This window comes from Cynoglossus semilaevis, chromosome 6, assembly GCF_000523025.1.
Source record: "Cynoglossus semilaevis isolate Cse_v1.0 chromosome 6, Cse_v1.0, whole genome shotgun sequence".
Lineage (NCBI taxonomy): Eukaryota > Metazoa > Chordata > Actinopteri > Pleuronectiformes > Cynoglossidae > Cynoglossus > Cynoglossus semilaevis.
In genome coordinates this window covers 15,101,342-15,118,925 of record NC_024312.1, presented here as the reverse complement: position 1 = coordinate 15,118,925, position 17,584 = coordinate 15,101,342, and the positions used below count along the sequence as shown (strand labels likewise).

General features: G+C 41.5%; 1 protein-coding gene and 1 long non-coding RNA gene across 6 annotated transcripts; one reads left to right on the top strand and one right to left on the bottom strand.

Moving 5' to 3' along the window:
- Positions 1 to 2,050: 2,050 nt before the first annotated feature.
- Positions 2,051 to 16,104, bottom strand: LOC103380378 (immunoglobulin superfamily member 22). Of its 5 annotated transcripts, none has more exons than XM_008312317.3 (27): positions 15,987 to 16,104; positions 14,298 to 14,475; positions 13,785 to 13,919; positions 13,086 to 13,222; positions 12,420 to 12,519; positions 12,230 to 12,266; positions 11,580 to 11,751; positions 11,224 to 11,412; positions 11,166 to 11,168; positions 10,626 to 10,788; positions 10,241 to 10,353; positions 10,004 to 10,166; positions 8,811 to 9,095; positions 8,566 to 8,690; positions 8,035 to 8,176; positions 7,337 to 7,544; positions 7,166 to 7,254; positions 6,790 to 7,092; positions 6,470 to 6,643; positions 5,581 to 5,709; positions 5,160 to 5,456; positions 4,980 to 5,068; positions 4,696 to 4,888; positions 3,968 to 4,270; positions 3,716 to 3,864; positions 2,569 to 2,749; positions 2,051 to 2,457 (listed from the first exon to the last, which is right to left on the bottom strand). In XM_008312317.3, the coding sequence occupies exons 2-27, from the start codon at positions 14,431 to 14,433 to the stop codon at positions 2,381 to 2,383; spliced, it is 4,092 nt and encodes a 1,363-aa protein (XP_008310539.1). In that variant the 5' UTR covers positions 14,434 to 14,475; positions 15,987 to 16,104; the 3' UTR covers positions 2,051 to 2,380. The 5 variants fall into 5 exon arrangements, with proteins under 5 accessions (XP_008310539.1, XP_024912102.1, XP_008310540.1 ...); XM_025056334.1 differs by lacking the exon at positions 15,987 to 16,104 and adding an exon at positions 14,641 to 14,864; XM_008312318.2 differs by lacking the exon at positions 15,987 to 16,104 and adding an exon at positions 14,641 to 14,864 and having other exon boundaries at positions 14,298 to 14,472.
- On the top strand, positions 14,533 to 16,139 carry LOC103380377 (uncharacterized). The gene is made up of 4 exons (XR_521661.3): positions 14,533 to 14,658; positions 15,653 to 15,712; positions 15,825 to 15,912; positions 16,015 to 16,139. It is a non-coding gene; the product is annotated as an uncharacterized LOC103380377 (long non-coding RNA).
- The last annotated feature ends 1,445 nt before the right edge of the window (positions 16,140 to 17,584 follow it).

Genomic DNA, 17,584 nt, shown 5'->3' with positions numbered 1-17,584 from the left:
GGCCTTCCTCTCAGGAACAAGGTTATTGTTGAGCTGAAACTGTAACTGGAATATGGTGAGGAGGTGAAATACGACACACGGGAGAAGGTTTTCCTTCCCATCCTGCCTGTTAGCTGCAACCTGTCGCCCCACAGATGGCAGGCCAGCAGGAGCATCATTTTCCCTCAGCCTGTCAATAGTTCTGTTGTCCTGAGGATTATGCATGCAGACAAAAGAGGACTGAAGCTGTAGGAGGCTACTTTATGGCATGGCCTTCGCAGTATAGTGATGAGTGGACACCAGTAGTTTCCTGTGTATGTATTGTATGTATAAAAAGGGACCTCTGGGTTCTCTGAACAAGTCGGCACTTTCTGTTGATCATATATATTTTTCTTCTTTGCGTTTTCTTCTGTGATCTATCATTTGAAAGCCCTGCTGTAAATATGCTGCTTCTGCTGAAGTTGTTAAACACATCAGTTCTAATTTACTGTCCTCTGTACTTTGAGACCGACCGCTCAGTTTCCTTTTTAATTGAGCACTGGGTGTTCAAATGACTACAGTGTGTATTGGATTATATTGACATTTTCCCTGTATACTCTTGAATAAACATTTAACATCAGCAGCATAACATTGATGGTTCAGTTAAGATAGTATTGGCCCTATAGCTTTATTTACAAGTGTTACAATCTGACAAAGTGTTATTATAACATATGTAGAAAAAAACTTACATTTATTTTTGAGTTCTTGCTACTGTGGCAGAAAGTAATGTTTGTGTTGTACCAATAACATTTGATTTAGTTTTCACTCAATGCCCAATACAATGCAATATGTACCTTTTTGAAGATTTTTGAATGGGACTGTATTCTTCACGTTGTCCTCAATTTCACTTAGTGATTTGTTCCTTTCATGACTGTAGTGACAAATAGTTCCTTTGCTGTAGTGAGACTGCTCTGAATGTGAATATCTATTGGTGAATTAAATGCAATTACAATGCAACCTCAACACAGTGTCCCTGTGGGGTTTTTTTTCCACTGTGACAAAAATCCAAAGGTTCCACATTTGGAACGTCAGCTGATATTTATAAGTGCTGGCCCTCAGCAGCTAAAGTGCCTTAAAGTGCATTAAAAGAACAACAGCTCTGTTGGAGGAACCGCTACAGTCTTTTGTCTGAGCAGAAGTGGAATATGTGCTTTCAACAGCCTGGAGTCCAGGGGAGACTCATTCAGACTAGACAGAGTCACTGTTCACCGTTCTGTCTCCTCAGGTTTTCTACTTGACCGCCACCTTTTAATATATCCTCCTAATCTACTTTTGGTAACTTACAGACAGGGTTTGGCAATCAAGTGCAATGTTTTTAGGTAAGGGAATCATCAATAAAATCCGCATAGTAACAGTGATATAAACAAGTTTCAGTGATGGTTAATACCAATATCAATTCCACTGGGAAGCAGCAGAAAACTCAGAGCCGCAATGCAAACATAAACTTGACGAATGCATCTCATTTGCTTATTTTAGCAGGATAAAAGCCCTAGAAAAACAAGTCATTTTCTATTGTTGTTCTTAATAACATATTATCCAAGTAATCAGTAGTCATTGGTATTTAATCAAATGGTTGCTAGGACAATGTTTGGACTTTATGTAATTAGTCTGATAAAATACAGGAAGTCTGTGTTCTTATGCAGTTTTCTCACTCTGAGCAGTAGGCCACAGGAAGCAAATGACGTAAAAATAACTACAGTACAGACAGTAAAGTACTGTGTACATCAGGCAAAGGGTTAGAAAATAAAAGGTGTCTTGTTACATCAGTGAACAGAAAGAATAAAAGAGGATCTTGCACATTTCTTTATAATCTGATCTAAAACACCCCCCATCCCCCCATAGAATGACTGTACCACTGTGCCACAACAACAGATCACATTCAACACAGTTTGACGGTAATTTTATACCACCTGGTCTGTTAAATAAAAAGTTTTTTCAAAGAACAGACACTGAGAAAACTGTTTATTTTAAAAACAAACAAGGTTTCAAAGCAAATAAGACAAACTGTGTGGAAGGTTTTTTTAAACTTTTAAATTAAGTGATTGCATTCAAGGTGGAAGTAAAATATTTCTTTATAGTAGAGAGCACAAAAACACTGGAAGCTAAAATAGATGGCACTCTGATCTGGACCGAAGTCAAATAATAGAAGAAAAAGTCATCTGAGAAATTCAGTGAGTCTCACTGAGCAGGGTGATATTGTGAGCGTGACAATGTCTTTGTATGACCCCTTGTGGTCACTTTAGGTACTGTCAGAGGAAAAGAGTGAAGTCACTTTGCATTTCTGTAATTGTGTAAAGTGTCATCAGTTCATGCAGCTCACACATAAGACACCAGTCAAAGAGCACTTTCAGCAGCGCATCATTCACAACTCTCTGAAAATGACTTTCTCTCTGTTGGCATGGTTGCTCAGAGTCTCCAAAAGACTCCTGTCATCCTTATCTGGAGGACACAAGGACGTGTTTAGGGGTTAACTCTGTTTCACTTCAAACATGATACAGCTGTTCTCATGAACCAATGACCCCTGACCTCTCTTCATCCCTGAGAACTTACCAAAGATCACCAGGTTGCAGGAGCTCTTGGCCGAGCCCAGTGGGTTCTCTAATACCAGTGTGTACTCTCCAGCGTCCTTGACAGCACAGGTGGGAATAACCAGGGTGCACACTCCGTTAGCAGTGCTGTGCCAGAACTGAGGAGAGTCAGAGATCTTTGTTTCTCCTTTATACCAGCAGGCCTGCACAACAGTACTTGGTGTTAAAAGGAAAATGTCTGCAGGAAAGATACAGAGCTCAAACAATAACAGTACTTGTTATGGAGTCGTGTTACATACTGCCTCAAACAATAATGTTCAACACTATTGAAAAATGGACTAGAGAGAAGTCAACAGTAAACCAGACCACGGTGTAGACATGGGAGGTTTCAAAAGCTTGGTAGACCTCAGCATGGACTGAACAAGAGGACTTGGGTGTTGTCAGGTCTGTCTGTTTCTCTGTGGTTCATTAACCAGTTTCATCACACTCACCTGGGTCCTGTGGTCCCTGTTAATCAATCTCACACAGTGTGTATGTGTGACTGTAGTTCTTGTTCCCACCCATGTTTCTATTGACTCATTATACTCAGTAAATTATACTGGATCACCTGCCGAGTATTATTTTAGGCTTAAATAAATAAATAAACTTCCTGCACCCAATCGTTGTCTACGAGTGCTGCGTTTGGGTCCTGCCTGCTCCCTGATTCTACTTAACATGAAAGACCTACACAGACAACATGACAGGTTTAGACTGAAAAGGACTTGGACATCTACTCTGGAGAAATTGACAGTTTATCAGACTCTGGACATGGACTTGGACATAAAGGAGTCAAAGGAAATCACGTTTGAACCAGTCAGGAACCTCCAACTACTGCAACTCACAATGCAGAACCACTGTGCTTTACATGGAGGTAGAGGAACCACATATCCCTAATGGCGCCTCCTGTGGCAGCCTGTGTCAGTTTCAAAGACTCACACTGTAAATGTCTCCAGTGTGGATTGAATAAGGGACTCTATAATAATAATCATAATAATAATAATCACAATAATAGTTATTATTATTATTTTATGTAAATGTTACAATTTCCCCCAGTAAAATAAACAGTGAACCCATGCCAAAAACAATGTCACTTATCACCATCTTGTTCTTTGGTGATGTGCCTGTATTACCTGTGGAGTTGGCATGCCCTGGTATGCACAGCTCATGGTGCAGTCGTGTCCTTTGCGAACGGCATGGTTTTTAAGAGGCAACAAGAAAGTAGGTTTCACCTGACGTGGGGCGGAGGCATATTCTTTCAACTGCAAACTGCCAAAGCACTCTGCAGACAGACAGACAGATTTGTTCTGATTGGTTGGTGTCAGTTTTGTCGTTTTTATAGATGACGAAACATTTAAAATAACTACTGTACCTTACACACTCACCCTTTTCCTTAGCGATGACAAAAGGTTCTTTTGAGTCCAGAGGGTCGCTGTCCCCTATGGAGTTTTGTGCAATGACCCTGAAGAAGTACTTCCTCCCAGGAAGTATTCCAGTCACGGTGTACCTGCTGCTAAAGACGCGCTCGGCTAAAGTAAACCAGGACGTAGTGCTGGTGTCTCTCTTCAGGATGACATAATGGGCTCCATCAACTTCATCAGACAAGTCTGGGGAGTGGTCCCACTGCAGGGTCACAGTGCCTGGGACCTCCTCTACAAGACGCAGGTTCTTTAGGGGGCGAGGAAAGTCTGAGGACAGGAGAAATTGGATTGTGCTCAAGATAAATGGCTACGATTATTGGCACAGTGGGCCCTCGTCAAGAATAAGGCTAGGACATCTGGGACATCAGAAGAGTCTGACTAACACTTGGGAGCCATAATGGAGGACGAGAAGTTCCCAAAACAACACAAATGGAAGAAAGCGAATGTAAACAAAGGCTGTCTGCCTTGTGGTAATGTTTTCATCCACTCCACTCGCCAATTAGTTCCTGTATGAGATTTGTTATCAGCCCATAAGTCCGAATGACGGAACAAGACTTTCATAATAAATTTATGGGAGATGACAAGGTAACTATGACACGTTGAGGACATTGTAAACCGAGGACCCCTGTATTTTGAATCAGAGACACAGTCATAGCCAAAAACAGCAGAACGAATCATGTTTTGTGGCTCACCAGTAACTCTGACATTGACGTCATAGTGAGTCTCCCCATAGTCATTCCTCAGATGGGCACGGAAAACACCAGAGTCAGATCTTTGAGAGGAGGAAATGAGCAACTGGGAGTTAGTCTTGCTCTTGGTGATGACCTCTCTTCCTGTGGTGAGGACGCCGTCTTTATACCAGGTAACTACCGGGGGAGGTGAACCCTGTGTGGGACGGGGAAGGCATTAGAAACTAGGCATGGCATCAGGGTGGTTTAAAGGAACACTGATGTTGAACATATTGTCCAGGTCTTACAGTGAAGCTTAGGTGCAGACACAGTGTTGCCCCTGCTCGGATCACCATCTGGTTCTTCAGCTTTCCCTGGAGGTCAAACCTGGGTGGCACTTCAAATAAAATGAACAATGACAAGCAAGAAAAACCAAAGAAGAATGTGAGAAAAGAAAAATGATACGACAAGACAATTCAGTCACCCACCAGGTGGAGGCATGGCTAATACACCTTCCTGCAACTGAATACTCTCCCCCAGACCTCCTTCATTTACGGCTCGGATACGGAAGTGATACTTTGTGCACTCCTGAAGTCCTCCAACAGTGAACACAGTGCCAGCAATGGGTATTTTAGTAGCTTTCGTCCACTCTTTAGCATCTGAAGGACGCACCTCCAGGATGTAGCCTGAAGGTTCATCCCCTTGCTCTGGAGATGTCCAGCGCAGAGAAATGGAGGAGTTTGTAGAGTCAGTGACACAGAGATTTCTCACCAGACCAGGAGAACCTAGAAGTTTAAAAAAAAAAACAGAGAAATATTATTGGCCTGGAAACATAACCAAGACACAAACAGAAGAAGAAAAAAAAAAAAAAATTAGACACAAACAGAAGAAGGAAAAAAAACAACTCACGTATTGGATCTTTAGCGAGCACAGCATTGGAAACAATGCTAGAAGAACCTGCTCCAGCCCTGTTCACACTGGTGACTCTAAACTCATACTCCACCGCTTCCACCAAGCCGTCCACGATCACTCTGGAATCTTAATGTTACAACACACATATATTTGAGGATGCATTTAAAACATGCATTCACTGTGTTACACATGTCAAACTCAGGCCTGGGGCCAAATCTGGCCTGCAGTATGATTATATTTAGCCCACGAGATCATATCAAATGTGTACTAGAGTTTGCCTGCCAGTATATAGACCTTATGTACTGTCAGGATTTGTAGTATTAGCGGTGTATGATGTTACACCGCTAATACTTTCATTATACATTCAAAAGAAACTCGAAAGGCTACAAATAAAGAGACATAATAACAAACAAATACAACTGATGTGTGTTTTATTTCAAATTTAATTTCTCACGTGTTTATAATATTAAGCTTTGGTTGTTCCAGATTCAATGTTTATGCAAAACTAAAGTTTGTTTCCATATACAAAAATTCTACAAGGGAAAACATGCACAATTGCCATCAATTTTTCAATAAATCTTAAGTTCGGCACACGACTGTAAATTTGAGTTTGACACCCTTGCACTCTGTGGTAATGTTAGTACTAAAAGTTAAAAATACATCTAACAGCAAAGTGACTTTTATCATGATATGGCAGAAGGGAAGGAGTAGCAGTGTCGTTGTGATGTGATGGTGTCAAGTACGATCAGATCTCCTACCTTCCAATGATCCATTTGTGTAAACACAGAAAAACGTTAATGTGAATAAGTAATACGATGTCTACAATAACCTCATATAAACACATTCTCTACATATACATTTCCTCAGTTCTGAGCTCTGTTCTGACCTGTGAGCATCTCTGTGTTGACCTGCAGCCACATATTGCTGCCTTTTTTTCTTCTTTCCAGAAAGTAGCCCAGGACCGGGGCTCCTCCGTCATCACCTGGAGGAGTCCAGCTCACTGTCATGGTGCTCTTTGTCACATTAGACACTTGTGGCTGGGAGGCTGTGCCAGGTGGAGCTAGGTGTTTCAAAAAGAACAAAAGTCAAATATACTGATGAAATAGTAAGGCTATCCTCTAAAAATACCCTGACCTTCCTTTTCCCACCTGCTTTTCTTTATTCTGGAGGGTGATGTGAACATAAAAATATAACCAAGAGTCTCACCTACAGGCTCTCCAGCACGGACCTCTTCAGTTTCCAGAGGTTCACTCATTCCCGCTTCATTCACAGCCCTAATGCGGTACTGGTACATCTGACCTTCATCCACTTGGTCATCAGTGAAAGTGGTGGCGCTGCTGTCCACCTCACCTGTCCTGGTCCAAGACTTTTTACCTGCCGCTCGCCGCTCAATCACAAAGCCAGTTATGGGCTTGCCCCCGTTATCACGGGGAGCCTTCCATTTCATTTTTATACACCTCCCTGAAAGCTCAGAGAACTCCACCGTCCCCTGAGGAGGCTTTGGGTGGTCTAAGGAAGATAGAAAATAATGGCTTCAATGTTACAAACGTCATAAAACGCTCGGTCTTTGTGTCTCACCCACCGATGACGTTGAGCTGCAGATTTGCAACAGCTGTGCCACAGTCACTCTTCAGACGGAGCATAATCACACCGCTGTCCTCTCGTACACACCTAGTGTAGAGTAAACGGTAAAATACACAAAAGTGTGCATTCAACTTCAACAAACTCAAAAAATCTTATTCCGCCTGTCCACCTGCTGAGTATCAGAGAGGTGACGTCAGCTGTCCTCTCTACTTTGGTTCGTTCATCCTCCAGGACCTCGGCCCCATCTTTGTACCACGTAATCTTGGGCAGTGGTTTTCCTCTGAAGGGGATGTTTATGGTGGCGGTCTGTCCAGCCTTCACAGTCACAGGTTGAGCCACCAAACAGTCCAACACAGAGCAGTCTATCTCTGGAGGATCTGAAAAACAAAAATATTTTTTTATTCGTAATTATATTTAGATTCCTAACTTTCATTTAATTTTTTTCTTATAAACTTCCATTGGGGAAAAAAATTACACAAGGATTCTGTAGCACAGGACTACACGCCAGTACTACAGCAAACAAAGTAAAACTGCCTGGATTCTGGGAATTACCCAGACTCCACTGTTACATTAAAGCCCTTCTAACACATTTTCTTATCATAATTGGATTAGATTTTTTAGACTTTGGGATAAAGTGCTGACCATAAGGTCATCGACAACATCAGGTGCACACAAGATGTAAATAGTCCATCAAATCACATAAAACCTGAGTTCTTGACAGCTCTCCACTGACACAGCTGCCTGGAGCTCCTCCAGGTTTGATGTGTCTTGATGTCATTGACAGTGACATACAGTATAGAGAAATTGAACAACAACAATAACATATTCAGTTACACTAACACACACACACACACAAACAGTACTGACCGGCAATGGTGAGCACGGCCTCACTCTCAGCTCCCTTGGCTCTGAAGGTGTACTTCCCCTCGTGTGACTGAGTGACACCTGAAAACATCAGCTTGTGGACAGCCCCCTGTTTGACCACCTGAACCGCACTCTGTTCTGAAATCTGCAAATATCAATTTCCATGATTCATTAGCATGAATTCATCCTGTAAATAATCTCCACCAGTGGTTGTAAAATCAAGGCATGAATACCACGGTGGTACTTGGGCTCCCTCTAGTGGTACATCTTGGGTAATCTTCTCTTTGACTGAGTTGGTGGAATAGTGAAAGTGTGAAGAGTTGTTTGTCTTTATATGTAGCTCTGTGACAATTCAGGCTCTACTTCACCCTCAGTAAATGCAGCCCTGACACCATTAAATGTTAGAAAATGGGTTGATGGCTGTGTCACTCTGTGTGTGTGCGTGATGGCTCTAATTGACTGATGAAAAACACTTAATTGTTTCCGTGTAATCAACGTTATAGTAATCCACCCTACTGTGATTGATGTTCCTACCTCCTGTCCATCCTTCAGCCACACTCCATCCACCTTCTCGTCATCTAGAACAACACACAGCTCGGCGAGAGAACCGGTTCCACACTGAGTGTCTGACAGGCCGCTCTTCACTGAGGCGAAGCGTTCTGAAAACACAAGAAGATCAGAGGAATAACCCATTGTAGTTGTCAACCACTCTCCAAAGGTAGACACTGGCTGACATCATAAGCAGCTGCGGAGGCAGACAGACACAGGAACATCATTACCATCCACTGTCAGATTGGCAGAGGCCACATATTCGTGTGTGTCATTGTCCTGGGTGCAGACCACAGAATACTCTCCCGCATCCGTCAGCTCACAATCCTCGATAATGACCTCTGCCCTTTTGCCTTCGTGCATGAATATGTAGTGACGGCTCGCAGTGATGTCACACCCGTCCTTCAGCCAGCGGACATGCACATCTTTGGAGTTCATCTCACACTCGAGGTGGGCCTTAGCCCTCTCCTGTACGCGGACATTTTTCAGCTGAGTCGTGAACTTGATAGGGATTCCTACAGAGAAATAAAAATGGAAATGTATATAAATGTAGTCCTCTAACTGGATACTCAGGTCAAAACCATATTAGCCAGAGATAGAGCACACTGGCCATGGCTCATTTGGTACTGGTCCGCAGACGAACTGAATATATTTCTACCATTTTGTTGATCCTCAGTGCAAACTTACTGGATTCTCTTCCCATAAATGCATTTTGACAAATGTCAAGACTCTTGAGAAAACTAAAGGTTCAGTGTTGAGCTGCTGCACTTTGAATTTGTTTTAATATTAGTTGTATGGTTGAAGAGTTCTGTGAGAAAATTTCACGTTCAGCTGCCTAACGGAACTCTTCAACCTTGACCGTGGCCTGGATGACTGAGAATCTTCATAGAAAAATTTGTTGTATGTTTTCTTTTCCTATTTCTTATCCCCAATAAAATGTTTTGGGTGGTACACAAACCACCTCCAACAACTTCTACAAAAGTCATTACTAGATTGTTCTTCTTGGAACAATCTAGTAATGACTTATTGTAATTAAGGCAACAACACAACCCATGTGTCTTCTGACATTTACTGCACAAACTTGGCATGGAAAGATCTTGTCAGACAGAGTAGTAATAAGTGAGTGCATCGTGATGAGGGATTTGTCTGAATTACAACTCAGCACTCGGACGGATGATTAATATGCTTCCTATAGCTCGTCCTATGAAACTCAGAAGAAAGATGATGTTGTTTAGTACCGCTATGAAAAAAACACAGCCACTAATCTCGAGGGATGGGCAGTAACTGCTTCTCTCTGCTGAGTCTGAAAGGAGGGCAGTTTGCCTGCCTCTAAAACAGGCAGACACTGTTGATCTGGGAATAACAAAGACATAAACACATAAAAAACTTTAACAGTCATAAAAAACCCAACTGCTGCGCGTACGTTCAATAAAAAGAGGCACGGTGGCGTTGAGATCTCCAATGCTGATGGTGTAGTCTCCAGTGTCACTGACTTTCACATCCTTTATCTTTAGAGTGTACGTCAGGCCGTCGACAGACAAGGACACCTCAAACTTTTCATCTCTTTTCACTTCCTTTCCCTTCACCTGGAAAAACAAAAGGTTTACTTCAACTGTTTTCTTACTAAATATTTGCGTGCATCAACGGATTCTGTACAAACCTTCCAGATGAGAGGAGCATCTGTTTTCTTCGAGAGTCGGACCTCAAACACGGCAGTCTGACGCTCCGTCACCTTCTGCGGTTTGAAGTCAGACAGGAATTTCAGAGGTTCATCTAAGAAAATATAATTATGAAAAGTGAGATAATTAGTAGTAGTAATAATAGCAGTTATCATGCTGTCGAAAGAAAAGTCCAGAAATAAAATTGTAAATAGAAATAAAAGGAGTGGTGCAGATATAAAGGACATGATGTGAGAAAAAAGCCCCGTCTGGTACAGTGGACAGAACGTGGCACAGATGGTGAAAATGCTAATTCTGAGAGAAACTTCTTTAAACAGTGAAAGTGACCGTGAGTGTATACAAGAGCTGCTCCGAAAGAGGACTTGCCGATGACGTGAAGCTTGGCTGCCAGTTTCTTGTCTCCAACCTGCAGTGAATACATTCCCATGTCACTGAGGCTCACGCTGGAAATGCACAGCATGTGTTTGGTTCCCATCTGCTTTACTTCATATTTCCCGTGAGAATACTGGATTCTCAGCAGCTCCGTGCCCTGAATTGAAAACGAAACAGCTCAGTGAGAGGAAAATTATTTTTATGCATTTGCTTTATGTTATATATCCAACCACCCTTTTAGGCTCTTTATGTGCATGACTTTGTGAGTTTAATTTTAATTCAAAAAATAAAATTAATATTTTTTGGAAAAAGGCTGACCAATGGTACTAGTATCTATTTTGACAGATACTAGTACCATTCTCACAAATACTGTGGACAGAGACAGGCTTCAACTCTTAAGAAACACTTAAGCCTCTTCTACAAATAATTCACAAATACAGGTGCTACTAGTTGTACTTGGCACCATCTACAGGCCAGGGAGGGATATGCTAACAAACAAAAAATATGTGTCAATCAAAGAAAAGGACAGCTGACCATCTTCACTGTACTGTAAAAGACAGGGATCTAACCACTAACTGTCCCATTTCTGGACAGTTTGCTCTTCCCTGGAGTGCCTGCTGTCTGTCAACCAAGTACAAGCAAATGTTGGCACACAGATGAAGTTTACCAAGAACCAGTTCATCCTCATGTTGGGATCTTTCAGTTCTAGAATGGTATCAAAGATGACGTTACTGTCGGCTTTGGCAGTGATGTCCTCCAGAGGCTTCAAAACACGCACCATCTGGGAAAGAAAGTGAATGTTTACTTACAGATCGATAACAAACACAAATGGCACGACATGTGGGCTGTCATTATTGTGTCGAACAACATCAAGGTCACCGCTTTATGTCGAGTTCTGTATTATATCTAAAAATGTTGCTTAGAAAAGGTAGAGAATGACCGGCCCACCTCCACATCCACTTTCTTCTTCATTTCTTTTAATCTCCTCAGAATGCCTCTGAAGTCAGTGAAGCCGTACTCCGCACAGATCCTCTCATAGTCCTTTTTGTCAGCTCCAGCCAAGATCTTTAACATCTCCTCCTCTGTTGGAGGCTTCTTCTCTTCTTTTTTCTCCACACTACTGCACAGGGTGAATGGATGGATGATGAATAAATTAGATAGATAGATTAGATAGATTAGATAGATAGATAGATAGATTAGATAGATATTTTGATTTAGTAAATCAAACGGTTATTAGGTAAGGAGTAATTTAAATAATCTTTGACTAAAAATGAAATGTTGAGTCTTAACATTTTGTAATAGTGCAGATAGGTACATAGATAAGTGTATACGTGTGAGTCTGCAAGAGTGCAGCTACATGTCAGTGCATCTAACAGTGAATACACATGTATGAAATGTTCAAAAACATCTCAAACTCTGTCTCTGTGGTGACGGTGCTTCATGCCTCTTAGATATTTCTTGATGAAGGCTAAAAAAAGGAATCTGAAGGAGGGATGGGGAGGGGGGGGGGATCAGAGAAGAGCAGCTCCATCACACCCTGACAGGAGATTTAGAAATATCACAGTTAGCATTTGACAACAACCAGCCTGTGTTCCTACCGTTTCTTCAACTTCTTTTTGAAGTCCAACGCCGGATCTAGAAACAAGAGCCAGGGAGAGAATCTTTGATCAGAGGCACATGGTCTATATAAAAAAAAAAAACATTTAAAACTGGCACGTAAACTGAGCTGAAGGCGTCTACATCACCATCAGAGGAAGAAAACATTTTATATAAAATACTCAGACCTACTTTCAGTCACGATCAGTGATACAGAGCCAGTAGCTTCTCCGTGCTTGTTGGAAACAATGCACTTGTAGACGTCGGCGTCATCCAGGGTGAGGTTCTTGATCTGTAGGAGAAATGTCTTGTTTGACTATAAAACTATAATGACGCTATGGTCACTTCAATTAAAGCTGTAGTGCAGTTCTCATTTAAGGCAAAGGGAGGCACTGTCATTCCTCAAATATACAGTATATTGAACATTTATCTTTAGGACTTCACTACCATTCTTCACCAGGGAAACAGATGGTAAGGCTCCATATGTCAGCACCCACAAGTTAATTGCTTTATAAGAGCTATTTAAACTTCACTTCAGGTCCTGCCTGGTACAGAGTGTTTTAAAACCGCATCGGGCTGGTTAGAGATCCAAAGGAGCACTGAAGAGGCAGAAAAGCCTCCTAACATCATTCATTGTCCCCTCACCCAAAAATCATTTTCTAACAGTTTCCTCTCCAGTCCTTCTTCTTTGATAGAGTTTGGCTGCTCCACCCACTGTACTGTCCTATTTTTCTGAAGTGTGTAGTACTTCATCCCACCTATGCTACTTCTGTCAGGATTGAGCAGTAACAGAGGTCGGTGATGTCTGTCACAGCCCAGTACTTTATATTTAAAGTAAGGAGTAAACAAAGGTCAAACCTTCAGCATGAACTGATTGTTGTTGCTGTCACAAAAACTTTTAGCAGCGTCTGACAGCGGGCACCCACGGCCTCGCTCCCAGCTGACAGTGGGCTGAGGATTCCCAGTCACTTTAGCCTTAAACACTATGTCCTCACCTGTTGATGACAAAGAAACAAAATGCAGAATTTATGTTTTAAAAAAAGTAATTCTGAAATTATTTTAAGCAATGTAGTAGTAAATTCTGTTGGTTCACCTTGAAAACTAAGACAAGGGGACAAAACTGAAAAAAAAAGCCAACATTGTGTGAATGTTGTCTCCAAGTGTCTTAATTTATAATTCATCCAGGCTGAAAAAGCCAAAGTTTTGTGCTGTAAAAGTCACAGCTTTGACATCACCTGTGTGGAAGTATCGGCTTTATGCCACAGTGCTTCACGTATCTGAATTAAATTGTTACCAAAAGTTCACACATCATCTTATAAGTTGTTTTTCCTCCCCTTTCCACCACACTTCAGTTTGTGTCATCTGCAGTTTCTAGGCAAACCATAGGCAGGCGTCTAAAATTAGCAAACGTGTTTCCCTCAGAGGACTCTTCCTCCCTCTTGCGGGATCACAGTTGTTTGTAATGTAATGCAACATGAAGACAGATATTAGGGCCTGCAAAGGGCATTTGTTGAAGTTTAAAGGCACTCGGGACAAGGGAGGGATGGTTCAGCTCACCCTCCTGGGCAGTGACGGGACGTGGCTTCTCCTCAAAATCTGGGACAGATTCTCCCTGGGGAATGTGAGGAGATTTCTGTACCTGGCTGAAGGTCTCCAGCACGGCTGATGTCTTATGCTGAACTCCTGAGTTCTCTGAAGAAACGAGGAGGACACAAACACAGTTACACAGGCACAGCGGCTGCTAAGTGTAAACATAGACACAACGTAAGAAGAAGAAGAAAAGACGCCTTTAGTGTTATCCACTAGTCATTAACCAAAGCAGATAATCAACGTGGATTTGATGTTTTTTTCTAGGTGCATACTTCTGCATTTTTCAAGTTTTCAAGTGAAGATGGTACAACTGCACTTTAATTTTCTCTTCTTGAACTCTGTGTTATTGGATGCGTTTGATTTTGTTCGACGCATTATAAAATACAACACTACATGGTGTTCGTTCAGTAAAAAGTAATTTGACAACAAACTCCGCCTATGTTGGTTTCTAATTTAAACCTTCTATGGTCTTTGACAAACCTTGGGAAACTTTTCGCAGTTTGGTGGAACTCATGGTGGAGATACTGGAGGAGGAGGTGGAGGAGGAAGAGGAGAAAGAAGATGTAGTCGTGGTGCTGGAAGAGGAGGAGGAGATATGTCGCATTTGTCGCTCCATCTGCTCAATTCTGCCTCCTTTTGGCCTGGAGGAACTCTGCTGCTGTGACAATCAGATATAAAAAATAAAAAATAAATCAAATGAAAGCACTTCCAATCTGTCGATGGACCACGGTAAACACAAATAAAGTTCTGATCCAATGATTTCACAATCTGCAGACTCATTTGACGCCTTATTCCTGACGACACTGCTGGTTTAATGGCTTACGTCTGAAGAGGAACCAGGGTGAGTGAGAACAGACGTGTAGCTCTTCAATTACGGGCTCAAATAAAAACTTTGAGAAGTTCCTGGCTGGAGGGTTGTGAATGTTTGCAATTGTGCGCAGGTGGCAGACATTCCTCTGCCTCAGTGGTAATTAGATGTGTGTTTTAAACGACCTGCACCTAAAAAGACCGACTTGTCCTCTGTCCCTCTCTTTGCTCTTTGTCTCCATCTTCCCACAGCTCTTTTCCTATTTAACACTGCTACAATCTTCTTTCACCCATGTATTTCATGGAAAATTCCAATTAAAATATAATCCACACCTGCTGGGTGAGATAAAACCTTGTGCTTGTACTACTGATGAACTGTGCTCTTTTTTTCACTCACTCTAATTTGGATTTGCTCTTTTATTGCCCAGTCTAACTTACAATCCCTGGTTCAAACATAGGAGACAAATGTGTACAGGGATTAAAAAACATTTAGCGGCTGTAAGCGTAAGTGTCAGTTTCATTCAATTATGCTAATTGCTGATCAGATATTATTGCTGAAAAAAAATCAAACTTAACTCATTGTATCTGTTATTATGAACTAAAAACGCAGTAAATATACATATACATCTGTCATGTAGTGGCGGACCATGTCAAAGGATTTCAAGTTAAAAGACTCAAAAGGCATGCATACAGTGTTTAGCAGCACCCTCAGATTCACTGCAGATATTTCCTTATACTTCCTGAAACATTTCACAATGTCTTTTTCAATCCATTATTTACCGCTTTGTCTTTTTCTAACACACCCCAGACTAAATGTTCCAACCACATTTTGACTCTTACTAAGTCCACGCCTTGACTTTTTTGTATATATTAATCAAGTGAATCCAGACGGACCAGTGCAAACATACAAAACTGTTTACGCAAAAGTTAAATAAAGTCAAATAGTTGCCTTTGAGTAAAATTTAAATTGGGTAGCCGAGCTGCAAAGTTATGTTGTATTGTGTTTTCTTTTCTTCTTTTTTTTTCAGAAAGTGGTCCAAAGTCCTCTTTTAATTAAGAATCTTTGTGAATTTCCTGCAGCTGATACGGTACAGAACAGTTCAGTTGTTGTTCTAATTAGCAAAGAAAAAAATAATACATTGCAAAACGTCTTTGAATTATAACTCAGCCACGAGTAATGTGATGGTACACTCCATACAGACCAGAACATCACCTCACTGCTCTCTGTTTACTCCTGCGCCTCCCTGTTCAGTGTCCTTGATTCCTCTGCTCAACAGCATCCAGCACGGTGAATTGCAATTTTTTTCCCGCTAACCCCGTGTTCTTTTTGTAAAAGTGCAAAAGCCATCCATCCCAACTTACTTGTAAAAGCAAATCTTCTACTTTCTAGCAGCTGCACGACAGGTTTCAATCTCAACAGCTTCCAGCCCAGGTTTCTGCTCTTATGATGTTCTTCCTCCACACCCTGCTCCTCTCTCAGCATGACCTCAGTGGCCGACTGAACCCTGTTTCTGGACAAATAAGGCTCTGATGTAGACCCTGTCTGGCCTCGGCTGGGGAAATGCATCTTCTTAATACATCCCACAGCTCGGTGATTTGAAGGTCCACTGGGGGTCATCTCCGAGCAGAATCTTGGAAGATTAACATTCTTCAAAGAGCATGTGCTGATAGAGACTTTTGAGCAGACTTTAACTCAGAGGGTCATCTTCTTTTCTGCATTCTGTATCAGAGGTCTCGACGCGTCACTAAAAATAAAATGTGAGTTGCGTGTTCCTTGCATTAAACTATGCTGCATAAATATTTTAATATCCTGTTGCTGTCAAGGTGAAAATAAATTATGCAGTGTTTGACAACAGAAAAAGACAACTTTGTTTTTGCCCTTGTGTATTCTGTTGGTTTTTTTTCACGAGCACTTGCTGTTCCTTGCCAGAACTTTAGACATATCTATTATGCGATTAATACATTACCTTGATTTTCTCTTTATTTTCACATTAGAAGGTATCAACAAACAAAGCTTGTGATTTACTGTAGTTCATATACACTACATAGTGTAATGAAGTAATGAAGATTACTATTTGTAGTGTGAGCTATTTGTTGTGATTTTTATGGTGATGACTCTCCGTGCTCTGATTCCCACTAACGTCCCCTCAATCCTATAGGATTTCTTTGCCTGACTTTAGGTTGTGACACTGTGGAGATTCGCCCTTCAGATTTATCACTTGGTGATGTTATCCTTCTCCAGAGACCAGAAAGAGACCAGACTATTCCAGAATTTCCACAGATACTATTTTAATGCCTGATTCTAATAAATGAACGATTCTCACATTTGAGAATCCAGAGTGTATGTAGTTGATTATAATGAATGATAAAAAACGTGTCGACAATCATTAAAGACAATACATTTAATTTGTCCAACGCCTCCACAGCTGACAATGTCTATGTGCCAAATAAACACACAAGTCTGCAAAGTTGTCCATGTGGCTTAAGTCAACGCCCATGTTAAATCATTAATATGTGCTAAGTCAACACCCAAGTCTGGCTAATTGTTAATGCCTCCAAAGTAATGAGTCCACTGAGACGTTTATGTGATGGCTCTCAAGTCAACGCCCAAGTCTGCCAAGTTGTCGTACCATCAATGAAATACTAAACTCAGCTTCTGCTTTCTGCCTACCTTAACTCTGCAATTAAACCACAGTTATCCTGACTGTGCTGTATACACAGACAAGGTACTGCCAGGTGAAAGCCACAACACCTGTTGACTGTTGGACACAATAATGATCTGAAGAAGTTCCTTTAATTATCCTGCAGCAGTCTGCATATCAGAGCTGCATAAATGCCTAATCTTTGGACCACTTGTCATGGCCATGGGGTTCAGTGTGACAGTGGGAGCATTTAAGTGTGACTGCTTTGTATCAGACGGAGAATGGATAAGGAGAATGGAGAAGATAGAAGTGAGAGAG